This window comes from Portunus trituberculatus, chromosome 37, assembly GCF_017591435.1.
Source record: "Portunus trituberculatus isolate SZX2019 chromosome 37, ASM1759143v1, whole genome shotgun sequence".
NCBI lineage: Eukaryota > Metazoa > Arthropoda > Malacostraca > Decapoda > Portunidae > Portunus > Portunus trituberculatus.
The window spans coordinates 18,797,018-18,813,571 of NC_059291.1; the positions used below are offsets into that span (position 1 = coordinate 18,797,018).

The 16,554-nt window shown below is 39.2% G+C and overlaps 1 protein-coding gene across 2 annotated transcripts in view; it reads left to right on the forward strand.

Annotated features, from left to right (window-relative positions):
- LOC123514045 overlaps window positions 1-15,786 on the forward strand; it is a 193,084-nt gene extending 177,298 nt beyond the window's left edge. For both annotated transcript variants that reach the window (XM_045271628.1, XM_045271629.1), the window contains one exon: window positions 15,174-15,786. In XM_045271628.1, coding sequence (XP_045127563.1) covers window positions 15,174-15,536 — 363 coding nt within the window. In that variant the 3' untranslated portion in view covers window positions 15,537-15,786. The remainder of the gene's footprint in view (window positions 1-15,173) is intronic.
- Window positions 15,787-16,554: the final 768 nt, after the last annotated feature.

Genomic DNA, 16,554 nt, shown 5'->3' on the forward strand with positions numbered 1-16,554 from the left:
CACTACGCATTGGTGAAGCTGAAAATTGATCTTAACTTCTTATGAAGATGATATTACGCACACATCCACACATCAGAAAATAGACACAGCCTCTTACAAACATATTCCTTAACAGATTTTCAAAGTAGCATCTCCACTTCTCATGTATTTCTTGCTCCTTTATCTTGATAATTCCTCTTTCATTTTTTATTTATTTTGCCCCTGTTACATCTTTCTTCCCTTTCTTCATTTGTTTTGCAATTTTTGAACATATATCTTTGCTTCTCACTACTATTCTGTTCTACATTCCAATTTTTCTACAGCAGCCTCTTTGCTGTTGATACCTCCGTTTTAGTCTGCCTTGTTGTATCTTTATATTCTTTTATCTTATCATTCTGTGTTTTCTGGCACCTTTTCTATGCCCTTTTTTTTTCCTGCACTGTCCTCTTTACTGTTTCTCTTTGCCTTCTTCTGTGTCCTGTGCTTTCACCACAGACTTCCTTTGCAGCCTCCAGAACATTTTTACTTAGTTTTTTCCATCCTCCTCTGTTTACAATATTTTTCTATTGCACCTTCATTTCAAATTGTTTTCATGTTTCCTCATCCTTCAGTTTCCATTTTTTAATTTTCCTTTCACCTCTCTGCTTCTTCTTTCTCATAAAGTTGATTACATTTGGATCTGTTCTCAGTAGGTGGTGCTGTGCTAGGCATGCCTCTCCTGAGATGACCCTACAGTCTCTCTAATATATATATATATATATATATATATATATATATATATATATATATATATATATATATATATATATTCTTTATTCTTTTTTTTATGTAGGGAAGAGGGCCGACCAAGGGTAAAAAAAAGAAAGGATTAAAAAAACGAGCCACTTGAGTGCCGGCTCTCCAAAAAGTGTAAAAGCGTCAGCCAAAATTGGGGAGCAAATGCCTCGATACCTCCCTCTTAAAAGAAGACAAGTTGAAGGAAGTCGAAAATACAGATGTAGGGAGGCTGTTCCAGAGTTTACTAGTGAAAGGGATGAATGATTGAGAGTACTGCTTAACTCTTGTGTTAGAGAGTTGGACAGAATAGGGATGAGAGGAAGAAGAAAGCCTTGTGCAGCAAGGCCATAGGAGAAGGGGAGGCATGCAGTTAGCAAGATCAGTAGAGCAGTTAGCTTGAAAATAGTGATAAAAGCTAGAAAGAGTTGCAACATTTCGGCGGTGAGAAAGAGGCTGGAGACAATTAGTCAGAGGAGGGAGTTGATGAGACGAAGAGCTTTTGATTCCACCCTATCTAATAAAACTGTGTGACTAGAATTCCCCCTAAACATGTAAAGAGTACTCCATATAAGGGCGGATAAGGCCCTTATACAGAGTAAACAGTTGGAGGGGCGAGAAAAACTGGCAGAGACACCTCAGAATGCCTAACTTCATAGAAGCTGTTTTAGCAAGAGATGAGATGTGTAGTTTCCAGTTAAGATTATGAGTAAAGGACAGACTGAGAATATTCATTGTGGAAGAGGGAGACAGTTGAGTGTCATTGAAAAAGAGGGGATAGTTGTCTGGAAGGTTGTGACGAGTTGATAGATGGAGAAATTGAGTTTTTGAGGCATTGAAAACTGCTATATTTTCTCTACCCCAATTGGAAATCTTAGAAAGGTCAGAAGTTAGACGTTCTGTGGTGTCCCTGCGTTATCTTTTGACTTCCTGAAGGGTTGGTCATCTCTGAAAGGACGGGGAAAGATGTATGGTGGTATCATCAGCGTAGGAGTGGATAGAGCTAGAAGTTTGGTTAAGAAGGTCATTAATGAATAATAGAAAGAGTGGGTGACAGGACAGAACCCTGAGGAACACTACTATTAATAGATTTAGGAGAAGAACAGTGGCTGTCTACCACAGCAGCAATAGAATGGTCGGAAAGGAAACATTAGATAAAGTTGCAGAGAGAAGGATAGAAGCCGTAGGAGGGCAGTTTTGAAATCAAAGCTTCGTGCCAGACTCTCTCAAAAGCTTTTGATATGTCTAATGCTACAGTAAAAGTTTCACCGAAATCACTAAAAGAGGATGACCAAGACTCAGTAAGGGAAGCCAGATCACCAGTAGAGTGACTTTGACGGAAGCCATACTGGCGATCAGATAGAAGATTGTGAAGTGACAGATGTTTGAGAATCTTCTTCCTATTCAGAATAGATTAAAAAACTTTAAACAAGCAAGAGATTAAAGCTATAGGACGGTAGTTTGAGGGGTTGGAACGGTCACCCTTTTTAGGAACAGGCTGAATGTAGGCAAACTTCCAGCAGGAAGGAAAGGTAGAAGTAGATAGACAAAGTTGAAAGAGTTTGGCCAGGCAAGGTGCAAGCACAGAAGCACAGTTTTGAGAATAATAGGAGGTACCCCATCAGGACCATAAGCCTTCCGAGGGTTTAGGCTAGTGAGGGCATGGAAAACATCGTTACGAAGAATTTTAATTGTAGACATGAAATATTCAGAGGGAGGAGGAGAGGGAGGGACAAGCCCAGAATCGTCCAAGGTGGAGTTGTGAACAAAGGTTTGAGAGAAGAGTTCAGCTTTAGAGACAGAAGAGATGGCAGTGGTGCCATCAGGATGAAATAAAGGAGGGAAAGATGAAGAAGTAAAGTTATTTGAGATGTTTTTGGCTAGATGCCAGAAGTCTCGAGTGGAGTTTGAGTTTGAAAGATTTTGACATTTTCTATTAATGAAGGAGTGTTTAGGAAGTTGAAGAACAGACTTGGCATGATTCCAGGCAGAGATATAAAGTGCGTGAGATTCAGGAGATGGAGGACTCAAGTACCTTTTTTGGGCAACCTCTCTATCATATATAGCACGAGAACAGGCTGAGTTAAACCAAGGGTTAGAAGGTTTAGGTTGAGAAAAAAAATGAGAAATGTACACCTCTCTGCCAAACACTATCACCTCTGTTATGCATTCAGCACAAAGAGATGGATCTCTGATGCAGAAGCAGTAGTCATTCCAGGGAAAATCAGCACAATACCTCCTCAGGTCCCCCAGCTGGCAGAGGCAAACTGGCAGAGGCAACTTCACTTTAGGGGATCCTGTGGAGGGATTGAAAAAATAGAGGACAAGATACAGAAAAGAGATTGTGATTGGAGGAGCCCAACGGAGATGAAAGAGTGACAGCATAAGCAGAAGGATTAGAGGTGAGGAAGAGAACAATAATGTTGGGCGTGTCTCCAAGACGGTCAGGAATACGAGTAGAGTGTTGCACCAGTTGCTCTAGGTCATGGAGGATAGCAAAGTTGAAGGCTAATTCATCAGGGTGGTCAGTGAAGGGAGATGAAGGCCAAAGCTGGTGGTGAACATTGAAATCTCCAAGAATGGAAATCTCAGCAAAAAGGTAGAGAGGACAGAATGTGCTCCACTTTGGAAGTTAAATAGTCTAAGAATCTAATATAGTGAGAAGAGTTAGAGGAGAGATAAACAGCACAGATGAATTTAGTTTGGGAGTGACTGTTAAGTCGAAGCCAGATGGTGGAAAACTCGGAAGATTCAAGAGCGTGGGCATGAGATCACGTTAAGTCATTGCGTACATAGATACAACATCCAGGTTTGGAAAGAAAATGAGAATAGAGAAAGAGGAGGTTGCCTCAGACAGCAGTGTTTCAGTGAGGAAAAGAAGATGAGGTTTAGTATATATATATATATATATATATATATATATATATATATATATATATATATATATATATATATATATACAGTAAGTCCTCGATTTACATTAGAAATGTGTTCCTCAAAAAGCTGTTGTAAACCTGAAATTAGCGTAAACCGAACCCGTTTTAACATGTATTAGATAGGAATACGTTCCAGCTCAGTATGAAAGTCAATCGAAAAAAGTAAACAAACATCCATCTCAACCTTCAAGGTTTCAATAATAGACAGGGCCTTTTCTGAAATGAGGCTCAACGAGAGTGGGGCATGCTGGCGTGTTTGGCTGTCTATCCAAATTTTAAGTAAACCCTCCATCCGATCCATAATGGGTTCCCGATGTTTTGTCAGCAATTTTACCTGCAGCTTGAAGCATTAGCTGCTGCCTCCTTAACACTTGAAGCATTCCTCAAAACAGTAGCAACTGTTGACTGTGGTAAATTCAGGGAACGGCTTATAGCTGACAAGCCTTCCCCCAAGTTCTTTTCTCTTGACTATATCAAGCTTCGTTTCCAACATTAAACTTTTCTTGGCTCGTTCACTCTTAACCACTTCTTCACCAAGATCCAAATTACGTTTCGGTGACATTTTGGACAGGAATTGGTCTTAAATGCAGAGAATAATGTAAGTAAATCATCGAGCACAGTCTCACTGTTATTTGTCGTGCTGGCGCGAAAGTGACTAGTTTGTTGTTGGTCCGACTTGGTGCAGTGCAGCGCCACAATCACAGGTGGCGGGAATTTCAAATATCGTAAGTGCGTTTTTTATCGTAAATTGAAAAAATGGTAGTAGACCAAAAGTCTGCATAATGAACAACCACATCCATTTTAGCGAATTTTCTGGGTTTGAATTTGCCGGGTGAAGGACTGAATACAGTAGCTTCGCTGTGATTGGCTGGCTCCCACCTCTGTCTCTAGCGCTCCTGGAGCTGGATCCAAGATACTTTAATAACATCAGAGCAGCCTCTTGCAACGAAAAGGCATCCATGAACGCTTGGAGTGACGGTGACAAGGTTGCTATCAGGTTACTCTGAGGGTGCTGGGACCACCACCTCTCCAGGTGGTGTTTTTGTCTTATATATGTATTTATGTTCACAAAACGTTTCTATTAGCTTTTTACAAACCTTGCCCCCAAGAAAGGATTGTTTTATAATGCATAAAGTGAAATCTTACACGGAATACCAAAGAATAAAGCAGAGATTAGATGAACCACAGACAAAGCGGGAGACTTGCGGCCACTCAGCCGCTTCTTCTTCTTCTTGTGACCCTTGTGCTTGCGTGTTACTTTCATCATGATGTTTATGTTTCCACTCCTCTATTGCCTGCTATAATAGATATAATTTCTTAGTATTCATATACGCTCATGCCATGAGGATAACTTTGATTCTGTGGCACTGAGTAATAGTGAATTACTAATGAAATACGGCGGTATTTCATTAATAGTTCACTATCACTCAGTGCCACAGAGTCGAGGTTATCCTCATGGCATGAGCGTATATGAATACTAAGATATGATATCCTTTATAGCAGGTAATAGAAGAATGGAAATAAATATAATGAGGAAAGACAACACGCAGGCTAAAAGGGTCACAAGAAGAAGAAGCGGCTGAGTCGCCGCGAGTCTCCCGCTTCATCTGTGGCTCATCTCATCTTTGCTTTACATTTTGGTATTCCATTAAGATTTGACTTTATGCATTACAAAACAATCCTTTCTTGGGGACAGGGTTTGTAAAAAGCTAATAGAAATGTTTTGTGAATATAAATGCGGTAATGTGAGAGAATTTGTACGTCGCTCCTCTAACTTCCAATGACTTATATGACATCATGAAAGTAGTGGTACACCGGTGGCCCAATATGCTGCCAAACGTATATATATATATATATATATATATATATATATATATATATATATATATATATATATATATATATATATATATACAGGCAACCCCCGTTTAACGAAGGTTCACAACGAAATTTCGCTACAACGAGGGTTTCGTTTTAATACCATCTCGTTTAACGAACACCAAACTCGCTTTAATGAAGTTTTATCCAGGTATTTTTTTCACAAATTTGAAAGCCCCACCGTATCATGCAAGCTGACAGGCTTTTGAATACACCAGGAGCTGTTGGTACTAAGGCCTGCCTCAGGAGAAATCCTGAGACACCTGTAGAATAAAGATCAAGATCAAGCCTCATGTTGACAACACAGGCACTGCCGATACAAAGGTCTGACTCTGAAGAAATTCTGCGTCACCTGTAGCATCAAGATCAAGATCAAGATCACACGCACCACTAACTCCCCAGTCAAAACATAACAGCTTCACCAGCAGCTTATCTTCCCTAGTTCAACTTACCACCAAAACGCCCTGTAATGTGGCCTAACGTTCCTAAGAAGACCAGGAAGTGTCTTACTCTAGAAGTGAAGCTGGATATTATTCACAGACAAGAGAGAGGCCAGAAAACTAATAACATTGCTTGCCACCATCTTGACTCCATCTACTGTCTACTATTTTCAAGTCAGCAGACTATTAAGAAGGCTAGTGAGACCGCATCTTCCTTGAAAGCTAAGAGAACCACCTGAGCTCGTGACTCTACAATGGATAAAATGGAAAGCCTTGTGGAAATGTGGTACATAAGTTTTGTATGCGGTACCATGATGAGCACTTTGTTTATATTCCACAGGTTGCCGGTTAGTGTCTTTCCCGTTTCACTCTCCCTCCCTTCATAAAGTTAAGATCATCAACATTATAAAGTTACGTACCTACATACATTAGTGTATATTATAATGACTTAAATTAAACTACCTAAATGTTTAACTTCATAATTTTTACTTTCATTAAACCTTTTAATGTACTATGATGCACTCTCACTTTGCTTACTCTTAATGGAAGTTCAAATCAGGGCGTAAACTTGTTATAATCGGTTCGCTTAACGAAGTTTCGCTTAACGAAGTGTTTTAGGAACGTAATCCTTCGTTAGCGGATTATATATATATATATATATATATATATATATATATATATATATATATATATATATATATATATATAGGCAACCCCGTTTAACGAAGGTTCACATAACGAAATTTCGCTATAACGAAGGTTTCATTTTACTGCCATCTGCTCGTTTAACGAACACCAAACTCACTTTAACGAAGTTTCATCCAGGTAATTTTTTCCCAAATTTGAAAGCCCCACTGTATCATGCAAGCTGACAGGCTTTTGAATACATCAGGAGCTGCTGGTACTAAGCCCTGCCTCAGGAGAAATCCTGAGACACCTATAGAATAAAGGTCAAGATCAAGCCTCACAAAACACCCTGCAATGTGGCCTAACGTTCTTAAGAAGACCAGGAAGTGTCTTACTCTCGAAGTGAAGCTGGGTATTATTCACAGACAAGAGAGAGGCCAGAAAACTAATAACATTGCTTCCCACCATGGCTTGACTCCATCTACTGTCTACTATTTTCAAGTCAAGATACTCTATTAAGAAGGCTAGTGAGACCTCATCTTCCTTGCAAGCTAAAAGAACCACCAGAACTCGTGACTCTACAATGGATAAAATGGAAAGCCTTGTGGAAATGTGGTACATAAGTTTTGTATGCAGTACCATGATGCGCACTTTGTTTACATTCCACAGGTTGCCGGTTAGTGTATTTCCGTTTCACTCTCCCTCCTTCATAAAGTTAAGATCATCAACATTATAAAGTTACGTACATACATACATTAGTGTACATTATAATGACTTAAATTTAACTACCTAAATGTTTAACTTCATAATTTTTACTTTCATTAAACCTTTTACTGTACTATGATGCACTCTCGCTTTGCTTACTCTCAATGGAAGTGCAAATCAGGGGTTAAACTTGTTATAATCGGTTCGCTTAACAAAGTTTCGCTTAATGAAGTGTTTTTTTAGGAACTTAACCTTTTCATTAAACGGGGGTTGCCTATACTATATAAAGTTAAACCAAAAAGTCCGCATAACGTACAACCACATCCGTTTTAGCAAATTTTCTTGGTTTGAATTTGCCGGGTGAGGAACCGAACGCGGTAGTTTTGCTGTGATTGGCTGGCTCCCCACCTCTGTCTCTATCGCTCCTGGAGCTGGATCCAAGATTCTTCAACAACATCAGAACAACCTCTTGCAGCGAAATGGCATCCATGAACGCTTGGAGGGACGGTGACAAGGTTGCTATCAGGTTGCTCTGAGGTTGCTGGGAACACCACCTCTGGAGGTGGTGGTACTGTCTTATATATCCATTTATGTCCACAAAACAACATTTCTATTAGCATTTTACAAACCTTGCTCTCAAGAAAGGATTGTTTTGTAATGCATAAAGTGAAATCTTACATGGAATACCAAAAAATAAAGCAGAGATGAGATGAGCCACAGATGAAGCAGGAGGCTCGTGGCGACTCGGCCGCTTCTTCTTGTGACCGTTTTAGCCTGCGTGTTGTCTGTCCCTATGATATTTGTTTCCACTCCTCTATTGCCTGCTATAATGGATATCATATCTAAGTATTCATATACGCTCATGCCACAAGGATAACATCAACTCCGTGGCACTGAGTGATAGTGAATTATTAATGAAATACCGCGGTATTTCATTAGTAATTCACTATCACTCAGTGCCACGGAGTCAAGGCTATCCTCGTGGCATGAGCGTATATGAATACTAAGATGTGATATCCCTTATAGCAGGCAATAGAGGAGTGAAAACATAAGCATCATGATCAAAGTAACACGAAAGCAAAAGGGTCACAAGAAGAAGAAGAAGCGGCTGAGTGGGCGCGAGTCTCCCGCTTCGTCTGTGGCTCATCTCATCTCTGCTTTATTTTTTGGTATTCCATGTAAGATTTCATTTTATGCATTACAAAACAATCCTTTCTTGGGGGCAAGGTTTGTAAAAAGCTAGCAGAAATGTTGTTTTGTGAACATAAATGTGAGAATGTGAGAATTTGTACATAGCTCTTCTAACTTCCAATGACTCATATGACATCATAAAAGTAGTGGTACACCGGTGGCCCAATATGCTGCCAAACGTATATATATATATTTTTTTTTTTTACCCTTGTGGTATGTTGGGGACCAGCCCAGAACGCATCCCATCCTATTTCCATTATTTCCTGTGGGAAAATGACGTCTGCTTAACAAATTTTTGCTCTACGAACAGCTTTGACACCCCATATCCTGTTCATTAAGTGGAGTATTACTGTATAGATTTAATATAATATATATACAATGTTTATTGTATGTATGATATAAATGTACTACATTGCCTAAAATAACAACCTAATCCCGCAAACATCGGGACACGTCGATAGACGTTCATCACGCAAGACTCGGGGGCACATCGATAGACGTTTGGGCTTTTTACCGCTATATTTTGGCTATTTTCTTCCCGTTTTCTTTGCTTGTGAGCTGGCAACACTCATCAGGAGTAAACATATGCTCTAAGTCACTGTGTCGCCAACGATGGATGGTGGGAGCGACAGTGATTTCATAGTGTCGGATTCCGCCTTCTCTCCCGTGCGCCTTACATCTATACCTCGGGTCTTTCACTATGTAGCAGGGAGACTAACTTTTGAATGAGAGTGGTATCAGAATAGGAGAGAGAGAGAGAGAGAGAGGGAGGATACAAGGGGCCTGTTTTCTATTGCTCTAGCCAAGGCCACTGAACCCAATTGGATGCAAGGCCACGTAAACCGATGATACCACCTCATTCAACCTGTGATATCTTGGTAACCATGACATCTAGAGACTTCTGTTTTTTTGCATTGCAAAGCAGAAGAGTTGCTTGTGGGCAGAACACTATTTATATTCAATTGTTTATTGAAATTCCAAGTGTAATCAGTATGAGAATATAAGCTATTTTGTGTGTTTCTCGCCAAACTTTTACTTTTGCGACCCATGATCACACGGTCTTGAGTTCACAAAACTTAAGAAAAAATACACACTGCCGAGGAACACTGACACACATATGCACAAAGGATGAACAACGATACACAATGTGCGCTGAATGTTCGGGTGGACGTGGGTAGCCAAACGATCGTTGCGCCACCTACCGATGGCTATTCCTATCTAAATAAAAATAATTCATATTTCAAGGTGTAAGTTATATTGAATTTTTCATTGTATATAAAAAAAAATTGTATGTTGGGGCTTTCATATTACTGTCTACAGTAATACTCCGCTTAATGAACGTTCGTTTAACGAATCTCCGGTTTAACTTACTATATAAAATTGGACCAAAAATTCCGCATAGAGTACAACCACATCGGTTTTAGCGAATTTTCTGGGTTTGAATTTGCCGGGTGAGGTACCGAACGCGGTACTTTCACTGTGATTAGCTGGCTCCCCACCTCTGTCTCTAGCATTCCTGGAGCTGGATCAAAGATTCTTTAACAATGTCAGAGCAACCTCTTGCAGCGAAATGGCATCCATGAACGCTTGGAGGGATGGCGACAAGGTTGCTATCAGATTGCTCTGAGGTTGCTGGGAACATCACCTCTGGAGGTGGTGTTACTGTCTTATATATGCATTTATGTTCACAAAACTACATTTCTATTAGCTTTTTACAAACCTTGCCTCCAAGAAAGGACTGTTTTGTAATGCATAAAGTGAAATCTTAAATGGAAGTTCAAATCAGGGATTAAACTGGTTATAATCGATTCGCTTAACGAAGTTTTGCTTAACGAAGTGTTTTTTAGGAACGTAACCCCTTCGTTAAATGGGGGTTGCCTGTATATACGTTTGGCAGCATATTGGGCCACCGGTGTACCACTACTTTTATGATGTCATATGAGTCATTGGAAGTTAGAGGAGCTACGTACAAATTCTTTCACATTCTCGCATTTATGTTCACAAAACAACATTTCTATAAGCTTTTTACAAACCTTGCCCCCAAGAAAAAATTGTTTTGTAATGCATAAAAGTGAAATCTTACATGGAATACTAAAAAATAAAGCAGAGATGAGATGAGCCACAGACGAAGCGGGAGACTCGCGGCCACTCAGCCGCTTCTTCTTCTTGTGACCCTTTTGCTTGTGTGTTACTTTTATCATGATGTTTATGTTTTCACTCCTCTATTGCCTGCTATAATGGATATCTTATCTTAGTATTCATATACGCTCATGCCACGAGGATAACTTTGTTTCCGTGGCACTGAGTGATATTGAATTACTAATGAAATACCGCGGTATTTCATTAATAATTCACTATCACTCAGTGCCACGGAGACTCATGTATGCCGGTCTCAAAATCTGAGATGTTAGTAAAAGAGAACTCAGAAACAGAGTTGGTAATAAATTTCATTTTTGTAATGTTTAGATTATTTAGAGTGTCGATTTGAAAAATAAGAGAGGTGATGTTAGAGATAAAAGCCTCATAATACTTTTCAAGAAAAACATGAAAATTTTCTGATTTTAAAGAACACACGTTCAACACTGCAAAGTGACCTGAAACCTCCTGATATGCAGAACCATTAGGACACTTCACTGACACATACAGAGATTCAGTGAAAAAGAAATAGTGATGTCCATGGAAACTCTTATGAGACATTATTTTAGGTACCAACTGTTTGTACTGACAAAGAGAAAGAGCTGCTGAAGCATCCTCCTTAGTCAACACTACTTCACAACTACCCCCTTTTTTTGTGGGTAAGAAGGCAAAAAGAGATGACGGGCAGAAATACAAATTCTGATACTTGGACCGACATCCACCAAGTGTTGAGAATATATCAGTCGCGTACACTGAAAAGTCATCTTTGACAAGTACCAAAGAGCTTTCTGCGTCTAATATCATTACAGTATATTTACCGTAAAAGGGAAAGGTTCCAGTCTGTACAATTCAAAGATTTCTGTTGATTTGAAAGGAACGTGAATAACTATGGCCTCTGTCGTCAAGACAGATTCCACCAATGGGTAATAATGATGGATCAAATGCATATCAAATAAAGAGGATAAATTAAAGACTCTTCTTCCAATTTCCAAGGTACGTTTAAAGTCCTTTTCAGGGAAAAGAGAAGTGGTAACCCTACCCATGGCTGCATCCACGATATTCATTGTTATTCTGTGGTTAGTGTGCAAAAGAGACGAGGCAACATTCTCCAAAGCAGACAAAGCCTGTCCAATAACAGAAAATTCATACAAAGAATCTAGTTTTCTTAACATCTCATTCATTGAGTGTCCCAAAAGATTCATATAAGAAGCTAGTTCACTAATCTGCTTTTCCAGCCTAGCAATATTTCTGCAATTTAGGTTAATAGCTTTGTTGTTAGCTTTGGCCACAGACATTAACTGGTTATATCTATCTCTCAGCTCATCTACATCCTCATTCATTGCTGTTCCAAACAACATTTGAGATAGTTTACCTATTCCATCAATCAATCCTCTTTTAGTGTGGTTAGTGACCGACAGACCCTCATAATTTTTCCAAAGCTAAGGTTATCGTGTCATTTACATAGCGTACTCGAGCATGCAAAAGGGACAAAATCTCAGTAGGCTCTCCGGAAACGTCCGTGAAATCCTTCTCTAAAGTTCCCAAAACCGCGTTCAGCCGGCATGCAACATCTCGAAGCCTCTCTGGTATTTCCACCAAAGACTTCGTGGGGATAGGTAACCCACAAAGCGTCCTCAACCAGATAGACCATTCCCAGATGACCGGTCAGAGCTCCTGGCTTGAGAAGCGCAGGCTTTAAGGCGATGCTCGCATGCAGAACGAGGATTACCAAGAGGGCAAAAATCTCTGGAATAAATTTAAGAGCTTTTATTACGAGAACGAAGATTATAATCACGGGCTGCTACATTCTGAGCACCTCCAAGCCGAGTAGTTTTGTCTACATAGGCTGTTTCAACTAAATCGAGATTAGCCTTGACATCGGTCTGTTTAAGCCGATCACAGTGCACAACTTCCAGCATGTTTAGCAATGGATCTAGTATTTCAAATTTGTGTCCATGGAGTTTGTTTACTACCAGACGCGGTCCAACAAATTTAGGAGCTAACTTTGCGTTTCTCTCAGGGACCTTAACCATTACTGAATCACCAATTTTAATTCTTACAGGTGAAGAACGCCGGTGTTGCTGTGAGCTCATGGCCATTTTAGAAGCTTTTAACCTGTTTGTGACTTCTTTATATGTGTCTAAAAACACTTTAAGTTGGCATTGAGCATAATCGTCCACATTGTTAACAGGATTCTGTGGACTGCTCAACAAGTTGTATGGAAGTTTCTTTTCCACTCCATAGATTATGTAATATGGAGTCCTTCCCGTAGACTCACAAACGCTACTGTTTAGGCTAGCAGCAACATGAGGTAACCAATCTTCCCAATTTTCCATAAAGCCATTTACGACTGGGTGCAAAACGTCAAGAATTTTCCTGTTCGCACGCTCCACCAGCCCATTGCTTGCAGGATGATAGGCTACTGTGAATGTTTGTTTTAAGCCAAACTGTTTACAGATCTCCTCCAGTACATTGTTGCGGAATTCTGTCCCATTGTCACTTAATAAGACTCTAGGAGCTGAGTAAGGACAGAATAGGTTTGTCACTAGAGCGTGAGGTACCGCCTTGGCAGATTTATCATAAAGTGGAGCTAAAACTACGTACCTGCTGAAGTGATCAACCATCACCAGCACATACTTAGAGCCCTGGCGACTCCTAACTGAAAGCTATAGTACGTCTATAGCAACCACATCTCAAGGTCTTTCAGGGGGAGGATAAGGATATTCCAAGATAGGAGCAGGTTTAGGTACGCTACCCTTATGCTGAGCGCTTTGTACACACTTGTTAATGTACTCATCTATATCTACACGCATAGTTGGCCAATAATAGTTCATGCACGCAGCTGACAGAGTACGATCTTTCCCTTTGTGTCCAGCGATCGCAGTGTCATGAAGTAAAGACAGTACCACCGGTACATGTGACTCTGGTATCACTAGTTGTGTTACAGGATCTCTGTTACCTGAAGTCCAACATCTGCAAAGGACCTTCTCCTGTGTCAAAAAGAACTGTGAAAATGGCACATGTGTTTTGGGTGAAGTGGTTTCATCGCCAGATTCCAGAGCATAAATGAACTTGCTCCAAACGTCATGCTGACGTTGAGCATTAGCCAGCTCATGCAGGGAAAAGTTTTGTATGCAGCAAGTAAGGGGTAAAAGATAACCTGAGTGTTTAATCATATTCAATGAAAAACAGCATGTAAGGTTAAATACAGATATATCAATAAATATTGTAAGGGCCTTGTAATTACATATTGTGTAAGGTATTATCTGAGATAGCAGGTAAAAGGGCAAAAGATAATCTAATAGATAAATCAAATTTAGTGAAGATTAGTAAATAAAGCAAAAAAAAAAAAATAAATGAATATATTATAATCCATTTTCTTTATATACTTACCCAAAATTATTAATCATTGCTAATACCCACATCTCTCCATTGTAAACTTACACAACATCTAATAGCTATGAGAAATAAGAAAGATAAACATGAGTTACACTTTTAATTTTCTTTTCTTAAAACATCTGAATGCAATTCTTATTGCTTGTTCCTTTCTGCATCCATCTTCATTCTCCTATAACATTGTCCTAGAAGGGAAGGAGGAACAGAAATACAATTATAATAGCTATTATAGGAAAACTGAAAAATAAGAATTAATTTTTCATTTAGAAATACTATTTGTTATTGCACATACTATTACCCTTAATTATTGACTTAATGCTATGGAATGGATCCCAAATTGTAGGAGAGAGGATGGATGATCTCACTTTAAGATGAGGTTTTGAATGTAAGGATTAATATCCCTTACATACCCAAAACTTACTATGTAAAAGCCATGTCTGGAACACATGCAGCATCCATGACCTATAATGAAAATAGGAGAAACAGAACAATAAGAGTAAAGAGAAGAGCACAACTACTGTCTGGAGCTCTGATTGGAAAGTCTCAATACTTCCTTAAAGCAAAAACAAAAACTTTACAGATAAGAACAATAAGAGTAAAGAGGAGAGTACAACCATGGTCTCAGGAACTCTGATTGGAAAGTATCAATCAAGGCAAAAATGAAAACTATACAAATAAAAATTAATTATATTCAGAACTGTCCATGACATAAAAAGATGCAACTGTAGATCTACAGATGTGGGTCTACATCCACAGATGGAAGGGACCTCAAACACTTAAAACATATGAACCATAGTAGCAAAGGAAAGCACTCCACCTGAATTGGAAACTCAACCAATAAAAACAATGTAGCTGCTAGATGGATATGTAGTTCCCATGATAGGAAAGAGAAGAATAAAAGTAGATACAGGCTTTGGGAAGCAAGGAATAGAAAATGGGTTCAGATGTCTTAATAGAAGAAAACAAGAAGGGTAATTCATACTTCTCTTTCATTACTATATTCCTTAGCTATTAGATGGTAGTTTAAAATTCACTGTGGGTATAAGGGTGTTAGCAGTATTAGTAATAATTAATAGTAGTATGTTTAACAACAAATTTTTATTTTCAATAGGACAAGAAGAGCTTACTAAATGATGCAGACAAGAAATTGGATGATGCTTTTGATAGTCAGGCACTTCCTGACAAAATTTCACTCTGTAGTGAAAAGACAGTCAAATGGAAGAACATCAGAAGTGTAAAAAATGAATTACTCCAAACTGGTAATGAGAACAATATTAGAAATTTGGAAGCAGATAGACAAGAGCAACTAGCAAAGGAGGTGGAGAGCAAGCTGAAGTTGCTCAGTCAGTATGGACCACCAGCGTACTCACCGGGAATATTGTCATCTGCTTCTCTTCAGACCCGTAAGCCCTTCCGAGTACCTCTTAGAAGGCCTCAGAGCAGCACCTCAAAGGAGGAAAGTGAATGTCATTAGTTCCTTCACGAATATAATTATTTTGTTATTCTCATTGTATTTTTCTGTTAATTTATTTATCATTATAGAGAAAGGCACTAAATTCATAGATTATTTTCAAAAAATATCTGAGCCTATAGAAAAGTTTTGTACAGTCAACCCTCGGCTATCGCGACTTCAGCTATCGCGTTTTATTGCTATCACGCACCCATGAAAAGCTGCTAAAATTTCATTATCGCGACCTCAGATGCCTGCTATCGCGCGCCCAGCCATGACGTCATGAGGTATCTGAGCGCTCATTGGCGCTGATACCAGAATTTTGGCCGATTCCGATACCGATACCGATACCACCTAATTGGGCAGATACTGATACTACTATCGATACCGATACCACCGATACCGATACTACTACTTATAGTGATTACTGCATTGGACACCAGGATGAGTTGGTGGACGGCGATCGTTATCAGATGGGAGGCTTTGTTTTTGGGGATGCTGTAAGTCCTTCTGAGAACGTTTGTGAAATAGGAGCAATTCTAGAAGCTTTTTGAAGCCATTTGCAAAGGTAAATTACTCAGTAATCAATATCTTATATCGAATATATCACTAAGTAGTAAATTCTTTTTAGGTATCGTAAGTATTGGCATAAAATAAGCCGATACCGATACCCAAAAAATGGGCCGATACCGCCGATTCTGATACCGATACCAATGCATCGGTACATCTCTAGTAAATACAGTGAGCTGATGTAATTTTTTTTTATGTTATAACCTTGACATGTTTTAATTGGTACCAATGGATTATACAGTAATTTAAAAAGAAGGAAAAATGAGGGATATTAGGAGTAAAATTTGTGGTTCCCGTACCAATAACAATTTTCACCATTAGTTAAATTCGGTTATCGCGTTTTCGGCTATAGCGCGGCTATTTCGACCCCAATTGGGCGCGATAGCCGAGGGTTAAGTGTATACTTTGTTATATAGAGATGAGTAACAAATCTTAGGGAGAAAAATATAACTTCTCTATCCTTTATATGTTT